The sequence below is a fragment of the Anastrepha ludens genome, chromosome X (genome assembly GCF_028408465.1).
Source record: "Anastrepha ludens isolate Willacy chromosome X, idAnaLude1.1, whole genome shotgun sequence".
Lineage (NCBI taxonomy): Eukaryota > Metazoa > Arthropoda > Insecta > Diptera > Tephritidae > Anastrepha > Anastrepha ludens.
Window position 1 is genome coordinate 44,462,050 of NC_071503.1, and position 22,200 is coordinate 44,484,249.

Below are 22,200 nucleotides of genomic sequence, written 5' to 3' on the forward strand. Positions count from 1 at the left end.
ACACCGGATCTACAAAAAATTACATTCAACCGAACTTTGTAAAAAAGGCAATGCCTAACGAACAAGTTTTCTATGCAAAGTCAATAGCAAGAGACGTAAAGGTCACCAACATACATACGTTAATCTTTTTAATCTCAGGGACATTAACCTTAAATTTTGTATACTCCCAACTTTGAAATCGTTCCATGGTATACTCGGCAACGATAGCCTTAGAGCACTAAATGCAGTTGTTATTCATACGAGAAACAGCCTCATAACTATAGGAAACACCATTAAAATTAAAATGAAACAATTAATTTCAAAAACCGTCAACACAATCAGCATTAAAAATGACCATATTTAGCAAATAAATTCCCAAATCTTTTCGCAGAACCAGATACAAAACTCACTTATACAACCAAAGTAATAGGCGAAATTCGAACTAAGACCGATACACCAGTATATACCCGCTATTATTCTTACCCAACTTCCCTAAAATCGGAAGTAGAAACTCAAATTCAAGAAATGTTAAAAGATGGCATAATAAGACCGTCTAGATCTCCGTACAATTCCCCCGTATGGATTGTGCCAAAAAAACCCGATTCCGCAGGAAATAAGCAATACAGAGTTGTTGTTGACTACCGAAAGCTGAATGAGCAAACTATCGCAGATAGATACCCGATCCCAGAGATCAACGATGTCCTTACGCAACTTGGGGAAAACCAGTTCTTTTCCGTGCTGGACTTAAAGAGTGGGTTTCATCAGATCCCTCTTAAAGCATCAGACATTGAAAAAACAGCTTTTTCAATAAGTAATGGTAAATACGAATTCACTCGGTTACCTTTTGGCTTAAAAAATGCCCCTTCAATTTTTCAGAGGGCACTTGATGATATACTGCGTGATCATATAGCCAAAATATGTTTTGTTTATATCGACGATATAATCATTTTCAGCAAGACTGAAAGCGACCATATCCGTCATCTAGAATCAATCTTCAAGACGCTTCAAGGAGCGAACATGAAAGTGCAACTTGATAAGTGTAATTTTTTCAAAAAATCCGTCGAATTCTTAGGATTCATAATCTCTTCAGAAGGAGTTAAAACAAATCCGGCAAAGGTTGATGCAATTAAAAGGATACCGTATCCTTAAACTTTAAAAGAATTGCGCTCATTCTTAGGTCTATCAGGGTATTACCGTCGCTTTGTACGTGATTATGCAAGGCTCGCTAAACCCCTGACATCCCTTTTAAGAGGGGAGGGAGGACGAATGTCCAAAAATCAATCCTCAAAAGTTAAAATTAACTTAAACGCCGATGCAATCGAAGCATTTCATAAGTTGAAAACAGCCCTCACCTCCGAGGACTTGATATTAGCCTATCCGAATTGCGAAAAGGAACTCACGCTAACAACTGATGCGTCTAATTTCGCAATAGGTGCGGTACTGTGAAATGCTGGCAATTATTTGGTCTCGGAACACGTTGAGAAATTTCTTATACGGTAGATCAAAGGTAAAAATTTACACCGATCATCAACCGCTCACCTATGCTCTGAGCAACAGAAATAATAATAGTAAGATGAAACGGTGGAAGGCGATTCTCGAAGAGTATAATTTCGAACTGCATTATAAGCCAGGAAAGGCTAACGTCGTCGCAGATGCTCTATCGAGAATTCCGCAAACGGAACAATTAAATTCCTTAACGGTAACGCAACACAGTGATGAGAGCTCTTCCCACAACTAAATCCACAGCGTTGATGCACCAATCAACGTATTTAAAAATCAAATCTTTCTTACAACAAACACGACGTACCAATTTAAAATTGTTTTCCCCACTTTCCACAGGCACATAATCACCGAACCATATTACGATTCAAACAAAATAATACAACTTCTCAAACGCTATCTGAACCCATCAGTAATTAACGGTATAAAGACAGACGAACGAACAATGGGACTAATACAAGACATTTACCCACAATATTTCAACAATTGCAAAGTCAGATTTACACAAAAACAAGTAGAAGATATTACAGATAAACAATTGCAAGAAGATATTATAATCCGAACACACAGACGAGCACATAGAAACTGTAGAGAAAACAAAATCCAAGTAATAGAAAAATACTATTTCCCCTCCATGACTAAAAAAATAAATAACATTATAAAAAAGTGCACAGTATGCATAGAAAACAAATATGACCGCCACCCTAGGAAACAGGAAATTCAAGCCACCCCTATTCCACAATATCCGGGTCAATTAGTCCACATAGACATTTTTCTAACTGACAAAAAATAATTTTACTGCCATAGACAAGTTTTCTAAGTATGCAATTGCGAAAATAGTTAAATCCAGAGCAACTGAGGACATTAGACAACCCTTGAGGGATATTCTTTTCTCCCTAGTACCCGAGAAACTGATAATAGACAATGAAAAATCGTTCAATTCATCCTCCATAAATTTCATGATCGAAAATGAATTCGGCATTGAAATCTTCCGGACACCACCGTACACAAGCTGTGTAAATGGCCAAATTGAACGCTTCCATTCTACCCTCCAAGAAATTATACGATGCCTCAAAACAGAGAAGACACACCGAACATTTAATGAACTCCTGGAAAAATCAGTAAAAGAATACAATTTTTCAGTACACTCAACAACAGGAAAGAAACCGGTAGAAATATTCTTTGGCAGAAGGGTTAGTAGTGATCCAAATTTACTTGAAAAAGACCGACAGGAAACGATAAAAAAATTACAGGACAAACAAGAGGCAGACCTGAACTACCACAATAAAAATAAAGAACCACCCAAGGCATATGCTGTAGGAGAAACCATATATGTCAGGATAAACAAGAGACTTGGCAATAAATTAACCCCAAGATATAGAAAAGAAATAGTTGCCCAAGACAAAAACACCACAGTTTTAACACAATCTGGAAAAACCATTCATAAAAGCCATATCAAAACATGAAGGACATAAATTAAAAAAGAAATTAAGAAACCAATTGCTTCGAATTTTTCAGAATTCTATTCCTTTGCGAAGTCGCAGCAGACTTACAAATACTGGACTACACGTCGTCACATTTGGTAACCATAAACAGTGGACAGACAAAAATAGCGGACGGAACCTTTAAAATAGTACATATCATTGACTTGACCATCTACGAAAAATTTCTACAACAAGTGCAGACGTACGTTGACAAAAATATCCCAATTACGAATCTATTCTATCGCATCATATCACAAGAATTAAACCAAACAAACGAAATCCTACAAAGTCTAAAGCCTCTTAATACCAATAAATCTAAAAGATCAATTAATATAATTGGAACAGCATGGAAGTACATCGCTGGTACCCCAGACCACGATGACTTCGAAAATTAGGTAAAAATATGAATGAATTAAATATTAATAACAATAAGCAAATTTTAATAAATCAAGAACTAAATGAACGAATGAATGAATTAACTAAAAGATTTAATGATATAAATAATGTAATTAAAAAAGATGGTTATCTAAGTAGTGAAATCGCTATACATTTTCAAAATAAGATACGACTAATCAAAGAAGAAGTTATAAATATTAAGTACGCCATGCAATGGGCGAAAAATGCAATAATTAATTCTATTTTATTAAACAAACTAGAAATTAAATTAGCTATCGAGAAGTTAGAACAAGAAAAGATGCCATTTGCATCAGCAGAAGAAGCGGTGGAATACGCTAAAGTCAATGCTATCTATAAGAATTCAATAAGTCTCTATATGGTGAAAATACCATTAACAACAAATGTTACTTTTGATAATTATATATTGAAACCTGTAAAGAAATCAGGAAAAATTATGAAATTACCTTTTTATGAAATTATAAGACAAGAAAATAAAATGTACGGTTTAAGAAACCAATGTATCAAGCATTATAAAATTAATATTTGTAATAAAGAACAAGTAGTAGACTTAAGTAATAATACATGCATACCAAACATAATCAAAAGCTTAGCATCAACATGTACCTACAGTAACAGCCAACACATACAAGAAACCGAGGAAATCCACCCCGGACTAAATTTCCTACAAGATTTTAATGGAACCATCCGCCAGGAAAATAAAGAAAGACAACTTACCGGAACATATTTGATAAAGTTCAGCAATACCACAATAATTATTAAGGACAAAGTATTTCGGAACATTGAAGCTCCCCCACTAAAGGTAATTCCAGCGACATTACAAATAACACCAATAGAGGAAAAATGGGAAAATATTTTGACTCTTGAAAGCCTAAAGGAATTACATATGAATAACACGAATGAAATCAAAACACTACGATTTGGAACCATAGTAGGTGAAGTCTCGATGACAGCATTTATTGTCATAATAGCCATCACAGCCCTCCTGATACGTCTATGCAAATTTTCATCAAATTTAACAAATAAAGCAACGAAAATCACCGAATCAAAGAACCTCCCGGTAACACCAATAATTCTAACCAACATTCAACCCCCGACCTCGATTCGCGCATCCACGATGAGTGTAAATGACCTGCCATATTTTTAAAGGCGATTGAGGACAATCGAATTTAAGTGGGGAGGAGTTAACGCTGCATACGCTGTAAGCGACCCGTTGCACGCGCATCCGCTTTTATTGCAATTATGCTGACGCTACTATGTCTGCTTATTTACCGTGCGAACTATTTCAAAACGAAATTCGTGGAACAATATCACGCGGCAAAGCAGGTGACATCGTCAATTTGGCTATGCTTTTTGGGTATGCTTAGAATTAAGAAAATATTATAAGCTTTAGTTCTAGTTAAAGGCTCGAATAAAAAAGACGGAGTTCGCTCCGCAATATTTTTTAAAAACAAAAATTAATAAATGAAAATTTAACTTGTACAATTCTGTTCTCAGGAGATTTCCGTCAAATCCTACCAGTTGTGACTCGAGTAACACGTGCTGACGAAATAAATGCTTCGCTTAAATGATCCCACCTTTGGTTGTATGCCAATAAATTAGAGCTTAAAACTAATATGAGGGTTTCGTCTTCTTCACGTGAGAACAGGCTATTTCCAGAGATGCTGCTAAAAGTTGGCAATGGAGAATTAACACAAAGTGAGGGAAGAATTAACCTAGAAAACCATTGTGTTTTGATAGACAACACCTAAGAGTTAGTCAACAATGTCTATCTTGACATTGATAACTTAACTTATAAGACAATTTCTTGGTTTAAAGAAAGAGATATTCTGTCACCAACTAACGAACAAGTAGATAAAGTAAATAACTTGATTATTTCAAAGATTGATGCACCGACGAAAATTTACTACTCGGTCGATACTGTTCTCGATTTGGAAGAAGCTGTTCATTTTCCTACAGAATTTCTAAATTCTTTGAACCCGTCTGGACTCCCTCCTCACAAAATGGAGCTGAAAATAGGTTGTCCTGTTATTTTATTAAGAAACCTAAATCCACCTAAACTTTGCAATGGCACGCGTTTGCTGGGAAAATCACTGAAAACTTTCATAATAGAGTGCACAATACTCAGAGGATGTGGTACCGGAGAAGATGTATTGATTCCCCGAATCCCTCTGATACCATCGGATCTACCATTCCAATTTAAACGCTCACAATTTCCGGTAAAGACATCTTTTGCAATGACCATTAATAAATCTCAGGGTCAAACCTTCAACGTTGCAGGCTTAGATTTGAGTGTTGACTGTTTTTCACATGGCCAACTGTATGTCGCTCTTTCAAGAGTAACCTCTAGAGAAAACATGTTTGTATTGTCTAATGACAAGAAAGCTATGAACGTTGTATATAAACACATTCTGTAATATATTAATTGTTGTAAAAATAAAATAAATACATATGTATGTAAAAATGCAAAAAGTAAATATGTTAAAGTGTAGGGTATGAATTTAGATATTCCACAGATAGCAGGAAATCTTTATGCTATAAAGAAAGGGGAATTGTTTTACTCCAAATTTAACGCGTGCGGGCCACGGGCAGTAATGAATAAGCCAAAACTACTGGATCGATTTTAATCATTTTTTCAGTGAGTGACATAAGGTATATATTTTATACACGTGCGAAGCCGGGCGGGTTGCTAGTACCTAAATAAATATAAAAAAGAGTTTATTTGAATATTTATATCGCAATAGAGTAGATCATTTTATACCTACCATACAGTACCATTAAACATTCTATACAGTTAGACGGTCTTATATTATTAATAGATCAAAGATTTGACAAAAATATTTGGTGAACCGTAAATTTTTGTCATAGCAAGTGCCGACATCTAAATGCGCTACAGAATGGCGACAGTCGTGGTGAATGGTGATTGTTTTCGGTGTTATATGTCAAGTGCGCGTAGAAGCATACACTAATGATGTAATGTAAACAAAAGCCGGCTTTAGCTTAAAACAGGTTTACGTCTGCGAAATTTCGTACTATTGAAAATTTAAAATCCATTCTTTAATACTTAATTAAGATATATCTTCACGTATGGGATTATCCAATTAACAAAAACTGTACGAAATAAGTAATATATGTAGCCGTGAAGTTAGAAATTTACTTTTAAACCAAATTGCTGTTTTTTTTGCTGTAGCATATCTATGCTTACATATACATTTTTTTGTGCGCTCGGCGCAGAATTTGCTTGTCTGGTTTGTAGTGTCTTCTTCGCGGGCACAAATAAAATGTTTTAATGTCCGAAACATAGACGTATTTGGATTGTAGAAATGCTTCAGAAAAAACGTGTTTAAACCTCATTTTAGATTTAATTTCATTAGAAATATAAAAGCTATGAATACCAGTTTTTTTTTCAAAATTCATTCATTTTTGCCAACTGTTTATATTGAGCGTTTACTCTTTGTGTTTACGTGCAAAGTCATCATTGGTCGCCTTTATTACTTGGCACAATGATTTGCGTATCTTTCTAAGTAAGTTCTTATATTACCACGGAGTCGACCCAAGATGCGTTGAAATTCGAATTAAATACGATCCAATACGGAAACATTTCTTGGTTCATCGAATCTTTTCAACGGCTCAGGAGCAGTGCTTTCGCAGAAGCACTAGGACAAAAAAGTCTAATAATTGAGTCCTATGTTTTCTACACTCACCAATAATCCAGCTAGTTGTAGATAAAACTCATTTATCAATTATCAGTCTCTTAATTCCAAATGTTTCTGGTTCAGATTTAAACAAATTTCATGCCAGTACTGGCACCTCCTATGCAAAATAATTTTTGTTCGAGGTTGTGACTCTTTGGGATTACTTACTCTATGGTTTAAGCCTCGTCTATTGATGCACCAATACATCGCTATGATTACAGCATTTTGTTTAAGTATATACATACATCCTGGTGAATACATTTACTTGGAAAACACTATATCCAAGTCTATTAAATGAAGTCAACAATTGATTAATGTTTGCATGATTTTTATAGCATTCATTTTATATGTAGCCTCGAATCACAAGTCAGTAAGATTAGATTAGCGGATTTATGACATAGTTAGCTTATAGCTAGCTCAGTGTAAGCTTAAAATTATTTCATATTACTTACGTATGAACTGTTTGCATACACCTACATAACAATATAATATTCACTGTTATTGGTAACTAATTAACTATCTAAAGTCTCTCAATCAGTCGCAACCGAGCTTTTAACCCGTACGGTCGCATTTTTTCCGCTTGCGTTACTTTGTATTTCCGAAGAGTCCCTGAAGGTACTCGAGGAAAAGAAGAACAAACTACGCTTTGGCCTCAGGACGGCTAAACTTACGATCTTCCCCGCGTGTGGGGCTCCGGATGGCGAACTGGACGGAATAGTTGAAGTAGCAAATCACCTCGGCGAGCTTCGGCTGTCTGCCACGGCTCTACGAAATCCCCGAAGCTCGGCCATGAAACAGGCTTAGGTGAGCATCCTTTAACAAAGAAATGTTAAGGGTAGCTCAAATTACCCTTCGCCACGCTAGTTTAGCCACCGATAACCTCTGTGTCATCCTCAGGGAGGAATGCATAGATATCTGCCTGATCCTACAGCCCTGAAATCGGCAGTCTAAAACCATGGGCCTCCAGAGCAGACACTATGATCTTTTTTATGTCTAGTCGGAAGGTAAGCCTAGGGCTTGTATCCTCGTTAGGAATACTATTAATGCCTTTCTGACTTCTCATTTCAGCTCACCACACGTGACAGTAGTCCATGTAGGTAGAAGCATCTAGTAGCCGCTGCTACTGTTTGGTTTCTGCATACATGGCCCATGAAAATGCAGCACCTCCTGAGGCAGTGGGGCATTTGGTGGACTCATCTTCATTTAATAAAGAGGACATCCTCGTCGGCTGCGACGCCAATGCGAGACATTCCATTTGGGGAAGCAGCGAGATAAATAATCGAGGTGAGTATTTTTTTTTATTTCATTATAAGTCGTAATCTCCTTATTTGGAACAAGGGCAACACCCTCATGTTTGTATTTCTAGCATGGGAAATATCAAACGGTTGGGAGGAGGTTATTGATATCACTCTTTCCTGCCATTAGGGTTGATAATTGGAGGGTTTCTCAGAGAAAGTCCTTTTCGGATCTCAGGTCGATCCTTTTCGTAATCAATTTCGCACGGGAAACCATATCTCCCCACAGATTCCTAAAAGAACCGACTGGTTTCTGTTCAATAGGGTTTTCAATAATAAATTGAACAGACGAACTTATTCCTACTCATCCACTGATGAACTGGACAAGCAGGTGGAACACTTGCTGAGATCCTATCAGACGGCCTTGAAAGTGGCGTTTCCAGTATTTTTTAGCAAGAAAGACTTTCCTCACTGGTGCAGGAAAACGCTGACTGACTTGAAAAAGAAGGTTAGGAGGGTTTTTAACGAATACCAAACTAAAAACTTTAAAAATTACCGTGTAATTTTGAAAGAATACAAAAAACCATTAAATATGCGAAACGCAACTCCGTGAAGGATTCTGCCAAGCTAAGCAAGATCCTTTCGAGATTCCACTCCTGCAGAACTCTTGTAAAAAGGGAGGACGGGGAGTGGGCTGAATCTGCAGAAGAATCTTTGATTATCTTGGTAAATAACGACTTTGCGGAAAATTCTATTACCCCACGTGACATTGTCGACACGAGTCGACAGGTAGGGCTACTCGAAGTTTCCCTTACTCTATCCTGTCAGTTGACAGAATCACGTGGGTAATAAATAGTTTTTCTCCTTTTAAATCTCCTGGTTCTGACGATATCTTGCCTGTGATGCTTCAGAAAACAAGTACCTCGGTGGTTCCTGTCCTGCAAGAAATCTACTTGGCGTGTATCGCTCTTAATCACGTTCCCGCCAACTGGAAGAAAAAGAGGGTTGTTTTCATACCGAAGGCAGGGAGGAGGAGTTACGACTCGGCCAAAGACTTAAGGCCTATAAATCTTACCTCATTTATCCTAAAAATGTTTGAAAAATTAATTGATTACCATATCCGGGAGCACATCGAATCTAAATTATCTCCAGCGCAACAAGGTTACCTGAAAGGAAAATCTACGGAATCAGCCTTATACGAGGTCGTTGGGACTGTGGGAAAATCTCTGGAAGGCAAAAAATTCACTTTGGCGGCCTTCCTAGATATAGAAGGTGCTTTTAATAACATCATGGCGGAGTCAATTATTACTGCGTTAGATAAGCTATAGGTGGAAAGATCTATATGTCTCTGGATCTCGTCCCTGCTTGGCTGCGGGGAAGTTAATGCAGTCGCAAGAGGGGGATCTTTAGATTCGTTCAGAGGGGGGCGCAGCAGGTTGGTGTCCTTTCGCCCCTATTTTGGCTAGTTGCTATTGACGAAGTTCTGATAATGCTAAATAAGGGTGCGGTTAAGGTAGTAGCATACGCCAACGACTTGGTCCTGATGGTATCTGGACCGTTTCCCTCAGTTATGGCTGAGATTTTGGAAAGGCTACTGGCTGTACTCAGTCGCTGGGCTGCCACTAGCGGCCTCCGAGTCAACTCTGACAAAACGGAACTGGTGCTATTTATCAGAAAATATAAACCTCCACTCCTTTCACTTCCCAAACTAAACAACCACGTTCTCCCGCTTTCATCGGGAGTTAGATATCTTGGAGTGATACTTGACTTCAAACTCCATTGGAAGCTACGCATTGAAAATCGGGTAAAGAAGGCCAGTGTAGCCTTCTACTCCTGCAAATCAATGTTCGGTAAAAAATGGTGACTCAACCCACATTTGCCAATTTTGTTAGATGCCTGATTTGGTGGGAAGCGCTTCGGAAGGTCTATTATATCACTAAACTGGGGAGGGTGTAAAGGACTGCAAGCCTTGGCATCACCGGAGCATATAAAACTTGCTGCAGTTGTGCCCTGAATGTCGTTTTGCACTTACTTCCCATCGACTTTTCTGTCATTTCCATCGCAGCTCAAAGTGCGATTAGGTTAAAGGAGGTTGGCCTCTAGAGGCAATCTCTCAGGGGATATGGTAGCATTTTCGGGCAGTTAACACCGTATTTCTCCGAACTTCGAACAGATCTCTCTATCCGTAAAGTAGAGTTTGAGGGTCGTGCTAGGGCAATCTTTTCAAATAGGCAGGATTGGATCGGGGGAAATTCTGCACCGAAACTTGCACCTCTGTCTTCACTGAAGGTTCCAAGATGGAGTCGGGAGTCAGAGCAGCGGTTTTCTCTGAATCAGCCAATTTATATATCTCCCTTTAACTGCAGAACACTGGTAGTGTTTTTCAAGCAGAAGTCTTTGCGATCCTGCAGGCATGCAACATGCTTAGGGTACGCGGGAGCGAGGGAGATATTAACATTTTTTCCGATAGCGAAGCCGCGATTAAGACTCTAACGACGCCTAGTGCAGAACGAAATTAGTAAACTCCTGTAAGGAGGAGATCAAATCTCTTGGGTGGGCAGGTAACATTTTTCAGATCTAGGTTCCAGGGCTTGGGAAAATAGAGGTAAATGAAATGGCTGATGAGGTTGCCAAAAAGGGGGCTTGGCCAAAGAGACCTCCTACCCGGTCATCGGCATCCCCTAACAGTTGTTAAAGAGGAACTGCACAAATTATTTCTCAGGAAAGCGCAGAAAAGATCGAGCTCCATTTCTTCATGTGCCATTTCGAAAACCCTTTGGCCCTAATACGATATAGGTAGGACTCAGAAAGTCCTTTGGACTCCTCGCCATTCAATTTCCAAATTCGTAGCCGTGTTTACCGGTCACTGGATGATCGGCACACGCGGAAAAGCTAGGGTTACCATTTAACCCCCCTTGCAGATGCTGTGAGGACCTTTCAGAGAAGAAGACTGTAGAGCATTTTCTCTGTAAATGTCCGGGTTTGGCAGCTAGAAGACTAAGGTCACTGGGAGCACCTTTCTTCGACAGTCTGGGGCAGTACGCCAACCCAAATCCAATCAATATCCTCCAATCCCTTGCGCTGCAAAAATTGTTATCTGTTAGGTCACACAGCCAAACGCTGAAGCAATACTCCAGCTTTGTTTTGCAACATCTCTCCCATTCACCCCTCCCTGCAGAATGCTCTAGAGTAAACTGTGCCAACTGCGCAGGTGAACATCCCTCAGCATCGAATACTTGCCCCAAGTTCATTGAGTCAAAATAATTTCTAAAAATTAAAACTATACGTAAATATATATTACAATAAGAGAAGCCATCACCACTTACAAAAAACAATTTCCCAGCACATTTGCCATCTCCTGTTTCGCGCGAGTGGCAAATACCGCTATAAACAACGAGAACACTTCCAATATAAAAAACTCAATGGTTTTTCTGCCACCCCCTCTTTCGGCAGAGTGACTAATACACCTTGCCACAACGATAATATATCTAATGTAAACAAAATTAATAGCATAGAAAAAATTCAAACCCCAACACAAATTCCTCCAAGAAGAATTCATTATCCCACGAAGAACTTCTTGAAAACTCAAAGTAGACTGCTCTTCCCACCTCTCACCCCTTGAATCCTTCCCTTTCCCCTGCTTTCTCACCAATTTCTCTCAATCCATCAAACTGCGTTATTCTTAATGACGGTTCCACCACCCACGGTACTTTTTCACATGTTGACCTCTCTCTCTGCTCTGCATCACTCTAAAACCGATTGGCACCGTATCGATGACTTACACGGTAGCGATCACTTTCCCATCCAAATTAAAATCTCCTCTCACCAACCCTCACCCCTCCATAAACCCAAAACATTCTTCAAAACAGACTTAGCGGACTGGTCCAAATATCAAAGCTACTACCTTCTCTACTCCGAATCCTTCCCCTTTTCATCCAACATCAACCGGGAAACCTCCAGAATACAAAAAATCACTCGTACCGCAGCTAACCAATCTATCCCTCAATCCTCCGTCAAACACTCAAACCATTCCCTCTCTGGTGGAACAGCGAACTCTCGGCACTAAGGCTAAATAAACAACGAACATGGCAACTATTTAAACGAAACCGCTCACCAATAAATCTTGTCGCCTATGAAAAAGCAAACACACTTTTCAGACGCAAAGCCAAAATTGCCAAACCGAACCGAAAAAAATTGGGCTAATATAAAAAGGCTATCTAGTTTGCCCTCTTTCCCCCCCATTTCTTCCTAAAATACCTAGAGGCAATCTACTACATCCTTAAGACATAGCCCTAGAATTCGCCAATAATTTCAGTAACTCCTCCTCTGATACCAATTTCACCCCACTCGAATTTGAAAAGGCCTTCGATCGTATTGGTATACTAAGGCAACTCATCAGATGGAAGGTTGGGCCTCGCACGCAAAATGAAAGCTATTATTTTTAATATTTCCTCCCCCACTCTCTTGATAACGGCACTCCTCAGGGCTCACCCCTATCGGTCATTCTCTCCACAATAGCATTTGACGAAATACGCACTATCCTGTCTAACTTCTCCAATATCCGGCATCAAACATATGCCGGTGACATTCTCCCAAAATTGTCTGACCTTAACTCATCTTCCGGCGCTTCCATTCCCTATACTAAATCCCAGTTATTTGTAAAAAACATAATTGTAATTGCCCAATACTCACATTCAACAATACAAATATTCCATGCTCACATACTCTCAAATTTCTTGGAATTATATTAGACAGCAAGTACTCATTTATCCTTTCTGTCATCAACAACGCTTTTGAATTCTACGGTCATCATACAAAAAAAAATCTAAAAATGATTGCGGCGCCATATCACACTTTCACAGAGCGCTAAAATACATAATTTGTACCGATAGCGAATCCTGCTTTCACGCCATCAATTATTGCAATAACACCAATAACATCATCAGCTGCATTAGAGACAATCTCATCTCCTACCCAAATAAGATAAAGATAATGTGGGTACCAAGCCACACCGGCATCGACGGCAATACCTAAGCAGACAAAATGGCCAAAGACACCACTTTCATCCCGACAGTCACATCTAGCCTATTCATCAAGAGCGACATATATCGCCTAGTTAACCAAAAAAGACTTCACTACCCTTCATCCATATCAACAATCATGCTCACACCTTTTATACGCCTCGGAATCGCACACACCATACTCACACATGCTCATCTTCTAGAAAGGTGCCGGGCCAACCAATGTCCCTTCTGTAAAGTTTCAACAAGCGTTCTCCATCTAATTGCTTTTTGCCCTGGCCAAAAGGCAACAGATTTTCGTTGGAACTGACCCCGCCGCACTTCTTATGAACCCATCTGAAAAATACATAAGAACAATGTATGGATTCCTAAAAGACGCCGACCTACTTCGAAAGATTTAAAACCGTTGATACTTCCCGGACAGCTGATAGCCTCTGATGCAAGTGCTGCATGACAACTCCAGTTTATATAATAATTATTAACATTGTGTAAGCTTTATTAAAATATAAAACAAGTCTCTCAAAGCAAAAGCCCCACAGTAGCCGGGCACGTTAAATATGAATCCAAAATTTAACTGGCTTTAATTTTAAAGTGGATACCTTAGATTTTATTTTCTTAGTAATTTTTTTTACGAATTCATATTTGCTTTTTTAGGATAACTAATAGCATAGGTTTAAACTAATTTTTGAATGTTTAACAAATTACTATACCTGAAAGAGGTTGCACTTAATTTTATGGGAAAAAACTAATTCTGTATTCACTCTCAATAAGAATTAGAATATTTTAATGAAATGGAATCGAAATGGATGTTTCTTTTTATTTTAACTGACCGAAGGTTGGATATTTTGAAAACATATTCCTCTAGATTTTTTTTGGATAGTACGAAGATACATACTTGGCCGGATAATTCACATTTCGTAGGAGTTGGCCGTTCTAAAAATGCTACTTGCTAACATGAAATAAAAAATAGTTTAAAAAAACTAAAAAACACGCTTTTATTGCTAATCGAACTAAAAAGTAGAAAATAAATTTTAATGACAAAGAGACCTATAATGAAGTAATAGCAAATCGAACGATCAGTCATAGTCAACTACCTCAGAACAGAAGTATAACAAAAATTAAAATGCAAATAGAATAATTCAAATTAGAGTTAAAAGCGTGGAATGCATTTTGCTTCACTTTCATAACCTTCTGTACATACATAGGTAGTTGCCAATAGAATGACTGATCGTTCGATTTGCTATTACTTCATTATAGGTCTCTTTGTCATTAAAATTTATTTTATACTTTTTAGTTCGATTGGCAATAAAAGCGTGTTTTTTAGTTTTTTTAAACTATTTTTTATTTTCTACTTTTTAGTTCGATTAGCAAAAAAACGTGTTTTTTAGTTTTTTTTTTAACTATTTTTTATTATGAATGAAAATTATTGTTATCATTGCAGTCAGTGAATTAATGATTCGATATATTCGTGTTATATTTAATTCCTTTCTTATCGACTGTGAGTCTAAAGCTATGCAGTTATCGGCCGTGATAAAGGAGTAATCGGGATGAAGAACTTATTTCGTGGAGGGTGCCTGAGAAACGGCTACCCCACTCCTGAGATGGAGAGGTAACAACAAAATATAATGACATAATCAATATGTTACATACTTTTTCCCATATAGATCATTGATTGAAGGTCGAGCCTTGTTTTTCTGAATGAAAATTATTGTTTTCATTTAGTCAGTGATTTATAGTCCGATTTAATTGTGTTATATTTAATTTCTTCTTTACCGACTATATGTCCAAATAAAGGCCAGCATTGGCCTTGACACAGAATAGATACTCTCAGCACAGAAAAAGGAGACCGTGGATTATATTGACACAATCAAAACGAGATGTAAAGTTCCAGTTTGGTTTTCTTTAGTTCATTTTTGTTGTGAATTGTACTTTAATCGATAAAATTTTAAAAATGAAATTATGGTAATGATAAATTCCTTCTTTATTTGCCAAAATTTTGTTCCGTAAAATAATTTCAAAATTTATGTTTTGATTATTTTATTGTAATTAACAAAATTACATCTTATATGAAAATTATTTCATCTTATATGAACATTGAATAGAGTAAATTTGCGTGTATGAGACTTGTAGTATCTACGCATGTGTAAAGACTATACAAAGTGAGAATGCAACTATCCTGAAAACGTTTCAGCCTTCTATTCGACCTGCAGTGCCGCGTGCCCGAGCAAGTTCGAATTCGAAAGAGTAATATTACGTTTCCACCAAAAGCAAACACCGTGTTTGCAGGAGTTGTGTTTGGGAGAACTGTCAACTGTTTCCACCGAAAGTTTGGGAGAAACTGTGTTTGAACTGTCTTTTGTTGACATTGTGAAATAAGAATTATAAAAATTGATAAAATTATAAAATGGTGCATAAAATTCAATTTGTTATGTTGATTTTATCATTTTATTTTAAAATAATTGATAGTGAGTTGGTCACATATTATTTAAAAAAAAGGTTAAGGGAAAATAAAATAATTTTAAGCGTTGCTGCCAATTTAATGCGTTCGCAAAGTGTATGGTCTTTGGTATGGTAAACAGATTTATGATACATTATTTGTGTATAATGTACATGTATATTTTAGGAACATTCCAGTACCTTTTGGGAAGTAGACTGCCAGAGTAATGGGGACAAGTTTTTCAAAAATAATTTCCGAATGGAAAGATCCTGCTTTGAAAAATTGTGCAGCAAACTTGAAAAAATAGCCAAAAGAAAAACGAACTATCGAAACCCGATTTCACTAAAAAAGCGCGTGGCAATTGATCTGTATGCACTAGGATCTTCTAGTGAATACAGATCAATTGGACATTTGTTTGGAGTAGGCAAAGCAACTGTTTGCAAAATACTCATCGAGTTTTGCAATGAAGTTGGGACATCTTTGGCTCCAATATATTTGAAAAATTTTCCACTGACAAGGGCGCAAATTGAGAATGGAGTCGCAGATTTTAATGCAATGGGCTATCCACAATGTATTGGAGCAATAGGTAGGTTTATAAGTAATGCGATAAAAATAACGTTTAATCAAAAGCATCTTTATTATACAGATGGATGTCATATTGAAATTCATCCAAGAAAGGAAGAAGCCATTGATTACTACAACTACAAAGGGTGGTATTTCGTAGTACTATTGGCTTTGGTAGACGCAAAATATAGATTTGTTTATATATATTGCGGCAGTCCTGGAAGATGCAACGACTCCGGAATTTTTGAAAAATCATCGCTAAAGCGCGAGTTGCAAAGTTGTGCACTTCTTGATGAATTGAGCTTGCTGTATGGATCCACAAAAATACCAGTCCATATTATAGGGGACTCTGCTTTTCGTCTCTCTCAGCATTTAATGAAGCCATATCCTACAAAGAGTCCAATTGGTTTAAATCTGAAAAACAACTTTTCACCAGAACAATAAAATTTGTAATACATAATTTTATAAAATAACATTTTATTCATTTTTGATTTCTTTATTGAAAATAATTTGTTTATATCGTTAATCTGGAAAAAGCGAATTTAATTATGCATAGACTCATGGATACGAACTTTAAATCAGACGGCAGACTATTATCCTTTTAAATTTGGTGTTCATCTGGTTGCCCGATTGGCCACTTGATCCTGCTTCCACTCTTATGATACAATTTTCTAGAATTCGTGATCTGAGCATCCATTGACAGTGTATGAACCATATTGTAAAAAAAATCGCCACAACTGCTCGTACACATATGTAGCGTATAAAAATAATTACTCTTATTTTCATATTAATTAGCTTTTTTCATTTTTACTCATTATTAATGTCTTATTTTATTATGTTTATTCTTTTGGTTCCATTTCTTCCATATGAAACTATGTCATTCCTAAATGGTTAGCAAACAATAATTATGCTTTTATGTCTAGAATGAAACATAAAAATTGTCGCTTCTTATTGCTCGTTACATGACAAACCATACCATATATCTCTTCATTTATTGTATAATCATTTGGCTTTTGAAGAATGCCACAATCTCTGTGCAAAGCGCAATGGTATGCCCATTTTAAGCAGCTGTGAGTGGCCATTCAATTTGAGATTTGGTCTGTAATGTAACACTGCCTCCCAGCAAATTTCACTTAATAATGGTATGGTCATCCACATTTTATAAAGGTCATTGCACCGTCGTATACGTTTTTCATCATATTCAATACCACCGAATATGTACATACAACCATTTTGACTGTGCGCTGCGGCATGGAAGTACAAAGCTTTTGGTAGAGAGGCTGTTTTTATAAGTGTCCATTGCTTAGTAGTAAAATTTAATCTCCATATATCTGAAAAATATACTTGATCGGCCTGCAAATGGAAAAGGGATATCCAACTTCAAATATAATTTAATAATACTAAATTTAATTATTACGCACCTGCAAGCCTCCCGTAATGAATGCTTGGACCTCACCATTCGATTTCGTGTGCTGTACGCAGGAAAAGCACTTTCGTGGGTTTGGATATCCGGAATTTTGTCGCTCGATTGTTAGATTTGTTTGTGATGTTCGATCGGGTAATGTGACGAAATATTCCCATCGGTTTGTAATTAAATTAAATGCAGGGATGCGTTGTAAATCATACACTAAATTCGATGTACCACCACCCAGCACATATATGTATTGCCCATCGTAGACAACTTCGTGACGATAACGACCCTCTGGATCTTCGCGTATATCTGGACGACAGATATATACGCATTCCCACACTCGTGTGCGCAAATTTAAGCGATGCACTTCACAAGAGTAATCATAGCCAGTTGTTCCCCCAACCGTATATAAATAATGTTTGTGTAAAACTATTCCCGGTCCATATTGCGGAATTGGCGCATCACCAGTAGCATCTATTCGCTCAACACTCGGTTTTTTACCTGTTGTTTGATATATATAACAATCGTTTGAGCAAGATTAACCAAATGGATAGCCGGTGCGTCAATCAAATGTCATATTGACAAATTGCAATCATTGTTGCCATGTTTCGATAAGAATGCAATAATAAATGAGGAAAATGAGCAACATTGCCACCACTTAATAATTAAATTAGACGCAAACCCAACAAAACACGCTTTGAAAAGTGGGTTTAGGTATGGAGTTGTGTTTTAATTTTGTATGGGATTTGACAGGTGTTTTGTTTCGTGTTTGCGCTAAGAACACGATAGCGGCAGAGAACCCAAACTCCGGCTGCGGTGGAAACTTAGTATAAGTCGTAGACCCCAAAATCAGTAAGAGTAACTCGGAGAGTGCGGGCATGCGCAGACCGCGCGTTAGCTCTGTCTTTCTTACTCTTCTACAGAAGATCTACTACTGTGAGCAAAAAGTAAGATAAATTTATTTGTCAAAGTTCGCGGGATTAAAATTTCGCTCTAGTTATTTTTTTCATGAGCTGGCAGCACTGTTAATAGCATCTGGGCCAACTTTCATGTGAATGTCATTATCATGTTTACCAAACGACCAAGAGTGCATTTTTCGATTTTTACAATGTCTGATTTGATTGATTTTTGTTTGCGGAATGAAATTTCGGCTGCGGAAACGTTTAAAATGTTGCAGAAGGCATTTGGTGATTCCACCATGTCGCAGAAAAATGTTTATAAGTAGTACAAAGACTTCAAAGAGGGTCGAGAACGTGTTGATGACTTGGAGCGCTCCGGACGACCATCGACGTTAACAGATGACCAACACGTCAATAAAGTGAAGGAGTTAGTGGTCAAAAATCGTCGGTTGACTGTTAAAAACCTTACTGATATGATCGGAATATCAGAAGGATCTGTGAAAACCATTTTGAAAGACCATTTGGGCCTACGAAAAGTCAAATCTCGTTTGGTACCGAAAACTCTCAATTTCTTGGAAAAAAGTCGTCGCGTTGATGTGTGTGAAACAATGCTTTCAGACTATCAGGACAAGCTCAAATGCATCATTACGGGAGATGAGACTTGGATTTATGCTTACGACCCTGAAACAACCGACCAATCAAGCGAATATCGTGCTAAAGAGCTAAAAGAGCACGTTCAAAAATAAAGGTCATGGTGTGGTGCACTATGAATTCCTTCCACCTGGCCAAACTGTTAAGGGGGGAAGCTGGTCTAGAGCGCAAAAAATGGGCATATTTTATGAATTTATTTTGACTCAACAAAGGAATCAATACGTGAAGCAATTCGTCTAAAAAGACCAGAATTATGGGCCAACAACTCTTGGTTTTTGCATCACGATAATGCACCGTCTCACACTGCACTCGTTCTTCGTGACCATTTCGCCAAAATTCCACGCATATCGTTCCGCAACCACCGTATTCGCCTGATTTGGCTCCGTGTGACTTCTGGCTATTCCCAAAACTCAAGAGACCACTCCGGGGAACGCGTTTCGAGTCGATTGAGGAGATAAAAGCTGAATCGAAGAAGGTGCTGATGGCTATACCGGAAATGGACTATTTGGCATGTTACGGGGATTGAAAAAATCGTTGGCATAAGTGTATTTCATCGAGAGGGGATTATTTTGAAGGGGATGAAATTGATTTACAAGAACAAATAAAGATTTTTCATTTTACAACCAAATTCGCCTTACTTTTTGCCCACAGTAAAAAAAAGAAAATATTAATCCTGGCAATCCTAATGAGGATAATGGAAAACTTTTATCAAATTATTGCATTGTCATCGGTCCTTGATAGGTGTGCAAAATTCCAAGTCGATCAGATTTTTAGAAGCCGGTGAAAATTAAGCTCAAAGATTCCGTTACATACATACATACATACATACATACATACATACATAGATACATACATACATACATACAACCCGACCTAATAAAAGTGTGTTAAAAAAGATAGAACACGAACTCGTTAAGCTGAAAAGTGAACTAGTAGTATTCCAGTATTTTTCGCTGCTCGGTATGTACTCACAATTGCAATGTGCACACAAATTTACCACGCAACAGTCTACCGCGGGGGTATAACAATGGAACTGAGGGTACGGCTCAAACCAACCCTTTTGAGGGGTTGGAAATTAAATAACATAAAGCTACAACAACAAAACTATGCACAGCAGAAATCGTGGGAATGGAAAATTAAAAACTCACAAAGACTTAAATGAAAAGTGCAGTTAAAAGTACAAAAAAAAAAAAACAATATTGCGTCGTGAGCCTAAACAACAACAAATCCGCGAAAAAAGAGTATCAATTGCAATAGGGGCAAACAGAATCCAAATTTCATGTGGGAATGCATGCGAATGAGGGGTGATGATTATTTTCATGAATTTAAAACATGCTGTCAAACTACGTTTCGGTGTTTATTTCAAAATTTTTGAAGTTTTCATTGTAATAAAAGGTGTAGGTAAGAAGGTTTATGTATTGAACACAAAATGCTGTAAATGACCGGCTTGTGACGTTAGTTCCTCTGAAAAACAGTTCATCACCCTCTTGTCATACTCTCAATTTCATAATTTGCACATAAAATCTCGTTACGAAGGTTATCAAATAAGTAATAAATGAACTTCCCACTTAAAATCCAATATTTTGACTGTAAAGAATAATTTTTATTTATATATATATATATATATTTATTTATATTTATATACATATATTTATTTATATATATATATATAGGGTTGTTCAATAGGTGCGCTTCAACTTTTTTCCGATAGGGAGGGCGAACGACGCAATATTTTTTATTTTCCGCTTGTCATTTGTAAACTTCATTAGTATACATTTCATCATGGAACGCTACACACTTGAGTAACGATTGCAAATCGTGCAAATTTTTTATGAAAATAATCGTTCTGTTGCTGCTACTTTAAGAGCATTACAGCCATTTTACGGCCCATTTAACAAGCCGTCCCGTTTTGGGGTTATGTGAAGTCATTGGTCTACAGTAAAAAGCCGGCGACGATTTGGGAGCTCAAAGCCAATATTGAATGCGAAATTGCTGGAATTTCGGCCGATTTATGCAAAAGAGTGGTCGAAAATTGGGTTCAACGATTGGACTTCGAAAATGTGCACGCGGTGGTCATGCAAAAGAAATCGAATTTTATACTTAAATGTATATGTTCAAACTCGATAATAAAAAAAAAATTAGTTAAAAAAGTCAAACCGTTTGTGTTTTATTCAAAAAAGTTCAAAAGTTGAAGCGCTCTTACTGAAAAACCCTATATATATATATATATATAATTGGCTCGTACACCCTTTTTGGGTGTTTGGCCGAGCTCCTCCTTCTATTTGTGCCGTGTGTTTGATGATGTTTCATGGCAGAAATACATTCGGAAGTTTGCCATTGCCTTCCGAGGGCAGAATACACTCTGAAATTTTGACTGGCTTTGTCTAATAGCTTTACTGAAACAGCTTTTGAAACAAACCCCAACGAGCATTAAGCAATATAAGGGGATTTCGAGTGCTCAATAAATAATATTTACTATCTTAAAAAAAATTCTATGAAAGCTCTTCCTCATCACTTACATCATCGCATGAAGTCATCGATAAAAACAACCTGTTTTGAGGGCTTCTAGGATTATTTGGAGAAACGTTGCATGAAGTATATAGAGCGAAAGTATTAGAGCGAAAATAGTGCATTTTCTTTCAATTTCAAAGAAACCTTTTCCACATCCAAGTATTAGCATGCGTCTTTCTTCGAAAGAAACCACAACAGAAAGAAACAACAATGATTTGAAAAAAAAATAACATGTCACTAATATATGAAACGATGACTCCATGGTAACACATTTCAGAGAACATAGCTGTAGGCTCCACATTAATATAGTAACTTTAACCAAATCTTACTAATGCGGTGAAAAACCGACAGTCCCAAACAAAAATCTTAATGAATCGACGGGATTAACCCAAACGGAAA

General features: G+C 37.3%; 3 protein-coding genes across 3 annotated transcripts in view; 2 read left to right on the forward strand and 1 right to left on the reverse strand.

Annotated features, from left to right (window-relative positions):
• Positions 1-22,200, forward strand: part of LOC128870454 (protein pangolin, isoforms A/H/I/S-like) — a 191,099-nt gene that overhangs the window by 17,001 nt on the left and 151,898 nt on the right. The gene's annotated exons all lie outside the window — the stretch shown is intronic.
• Positions 15,543-16,773, forward strand: LOC128870003 (putative nuclease HARBI1). Its single transcript, XM_054112600.1, has 3 exons — positions 15,543-15,894; positions 15,952-16,351; positions 16,412-16,773. The coding sequence occupies exons 1-3, from the start codon at positions 15,733-15,735 to the stop codon at positions 16,771-16,773; spliced, it is 924 nt and encodes a 307-aa protein (XP_053968575.1). The 5' UTR covers positions 15,543-15,732.
• LOC128870004 (kelch domain-containing protein 10 homolog) lies at positions 16,804-18,302 on the reverse strand (the record flags this gene model as incomplete). Its single annotated transcript, XM_054112601.1, is given in 2 exon segments — positions 16,804-17,682; positions 17,751-18,302. Coding segments are annotated over 2 exon segments (903 nt in total), but the record flags the coding sequence as incomplete, so codon positions are not given.

Bases quoted from the DNA above. Each gene is read 5' to 3' on its own strand.
- LOC128870003 (XM_054112600.1), top strand. From the start codon at position 15,733: ATGGTGCATAAAATTCAATTTGTTATGTTGATTTTATCATTTTATTTT. The intron at 15,895-15,951 runs GTATGGTAAACA...TGTATATTTTAG, and splicing joins CGCAAAGTGTATGGTCTTTG to GAACATTCCAGTACCTTTTG. The intron at 16,352-16,411 runs GTAGGTTTATAA...TTTATTATACAG, and splicing joins ACAATGTATTGGAGCAATAG to ATGGATGTCATATTGAAATT.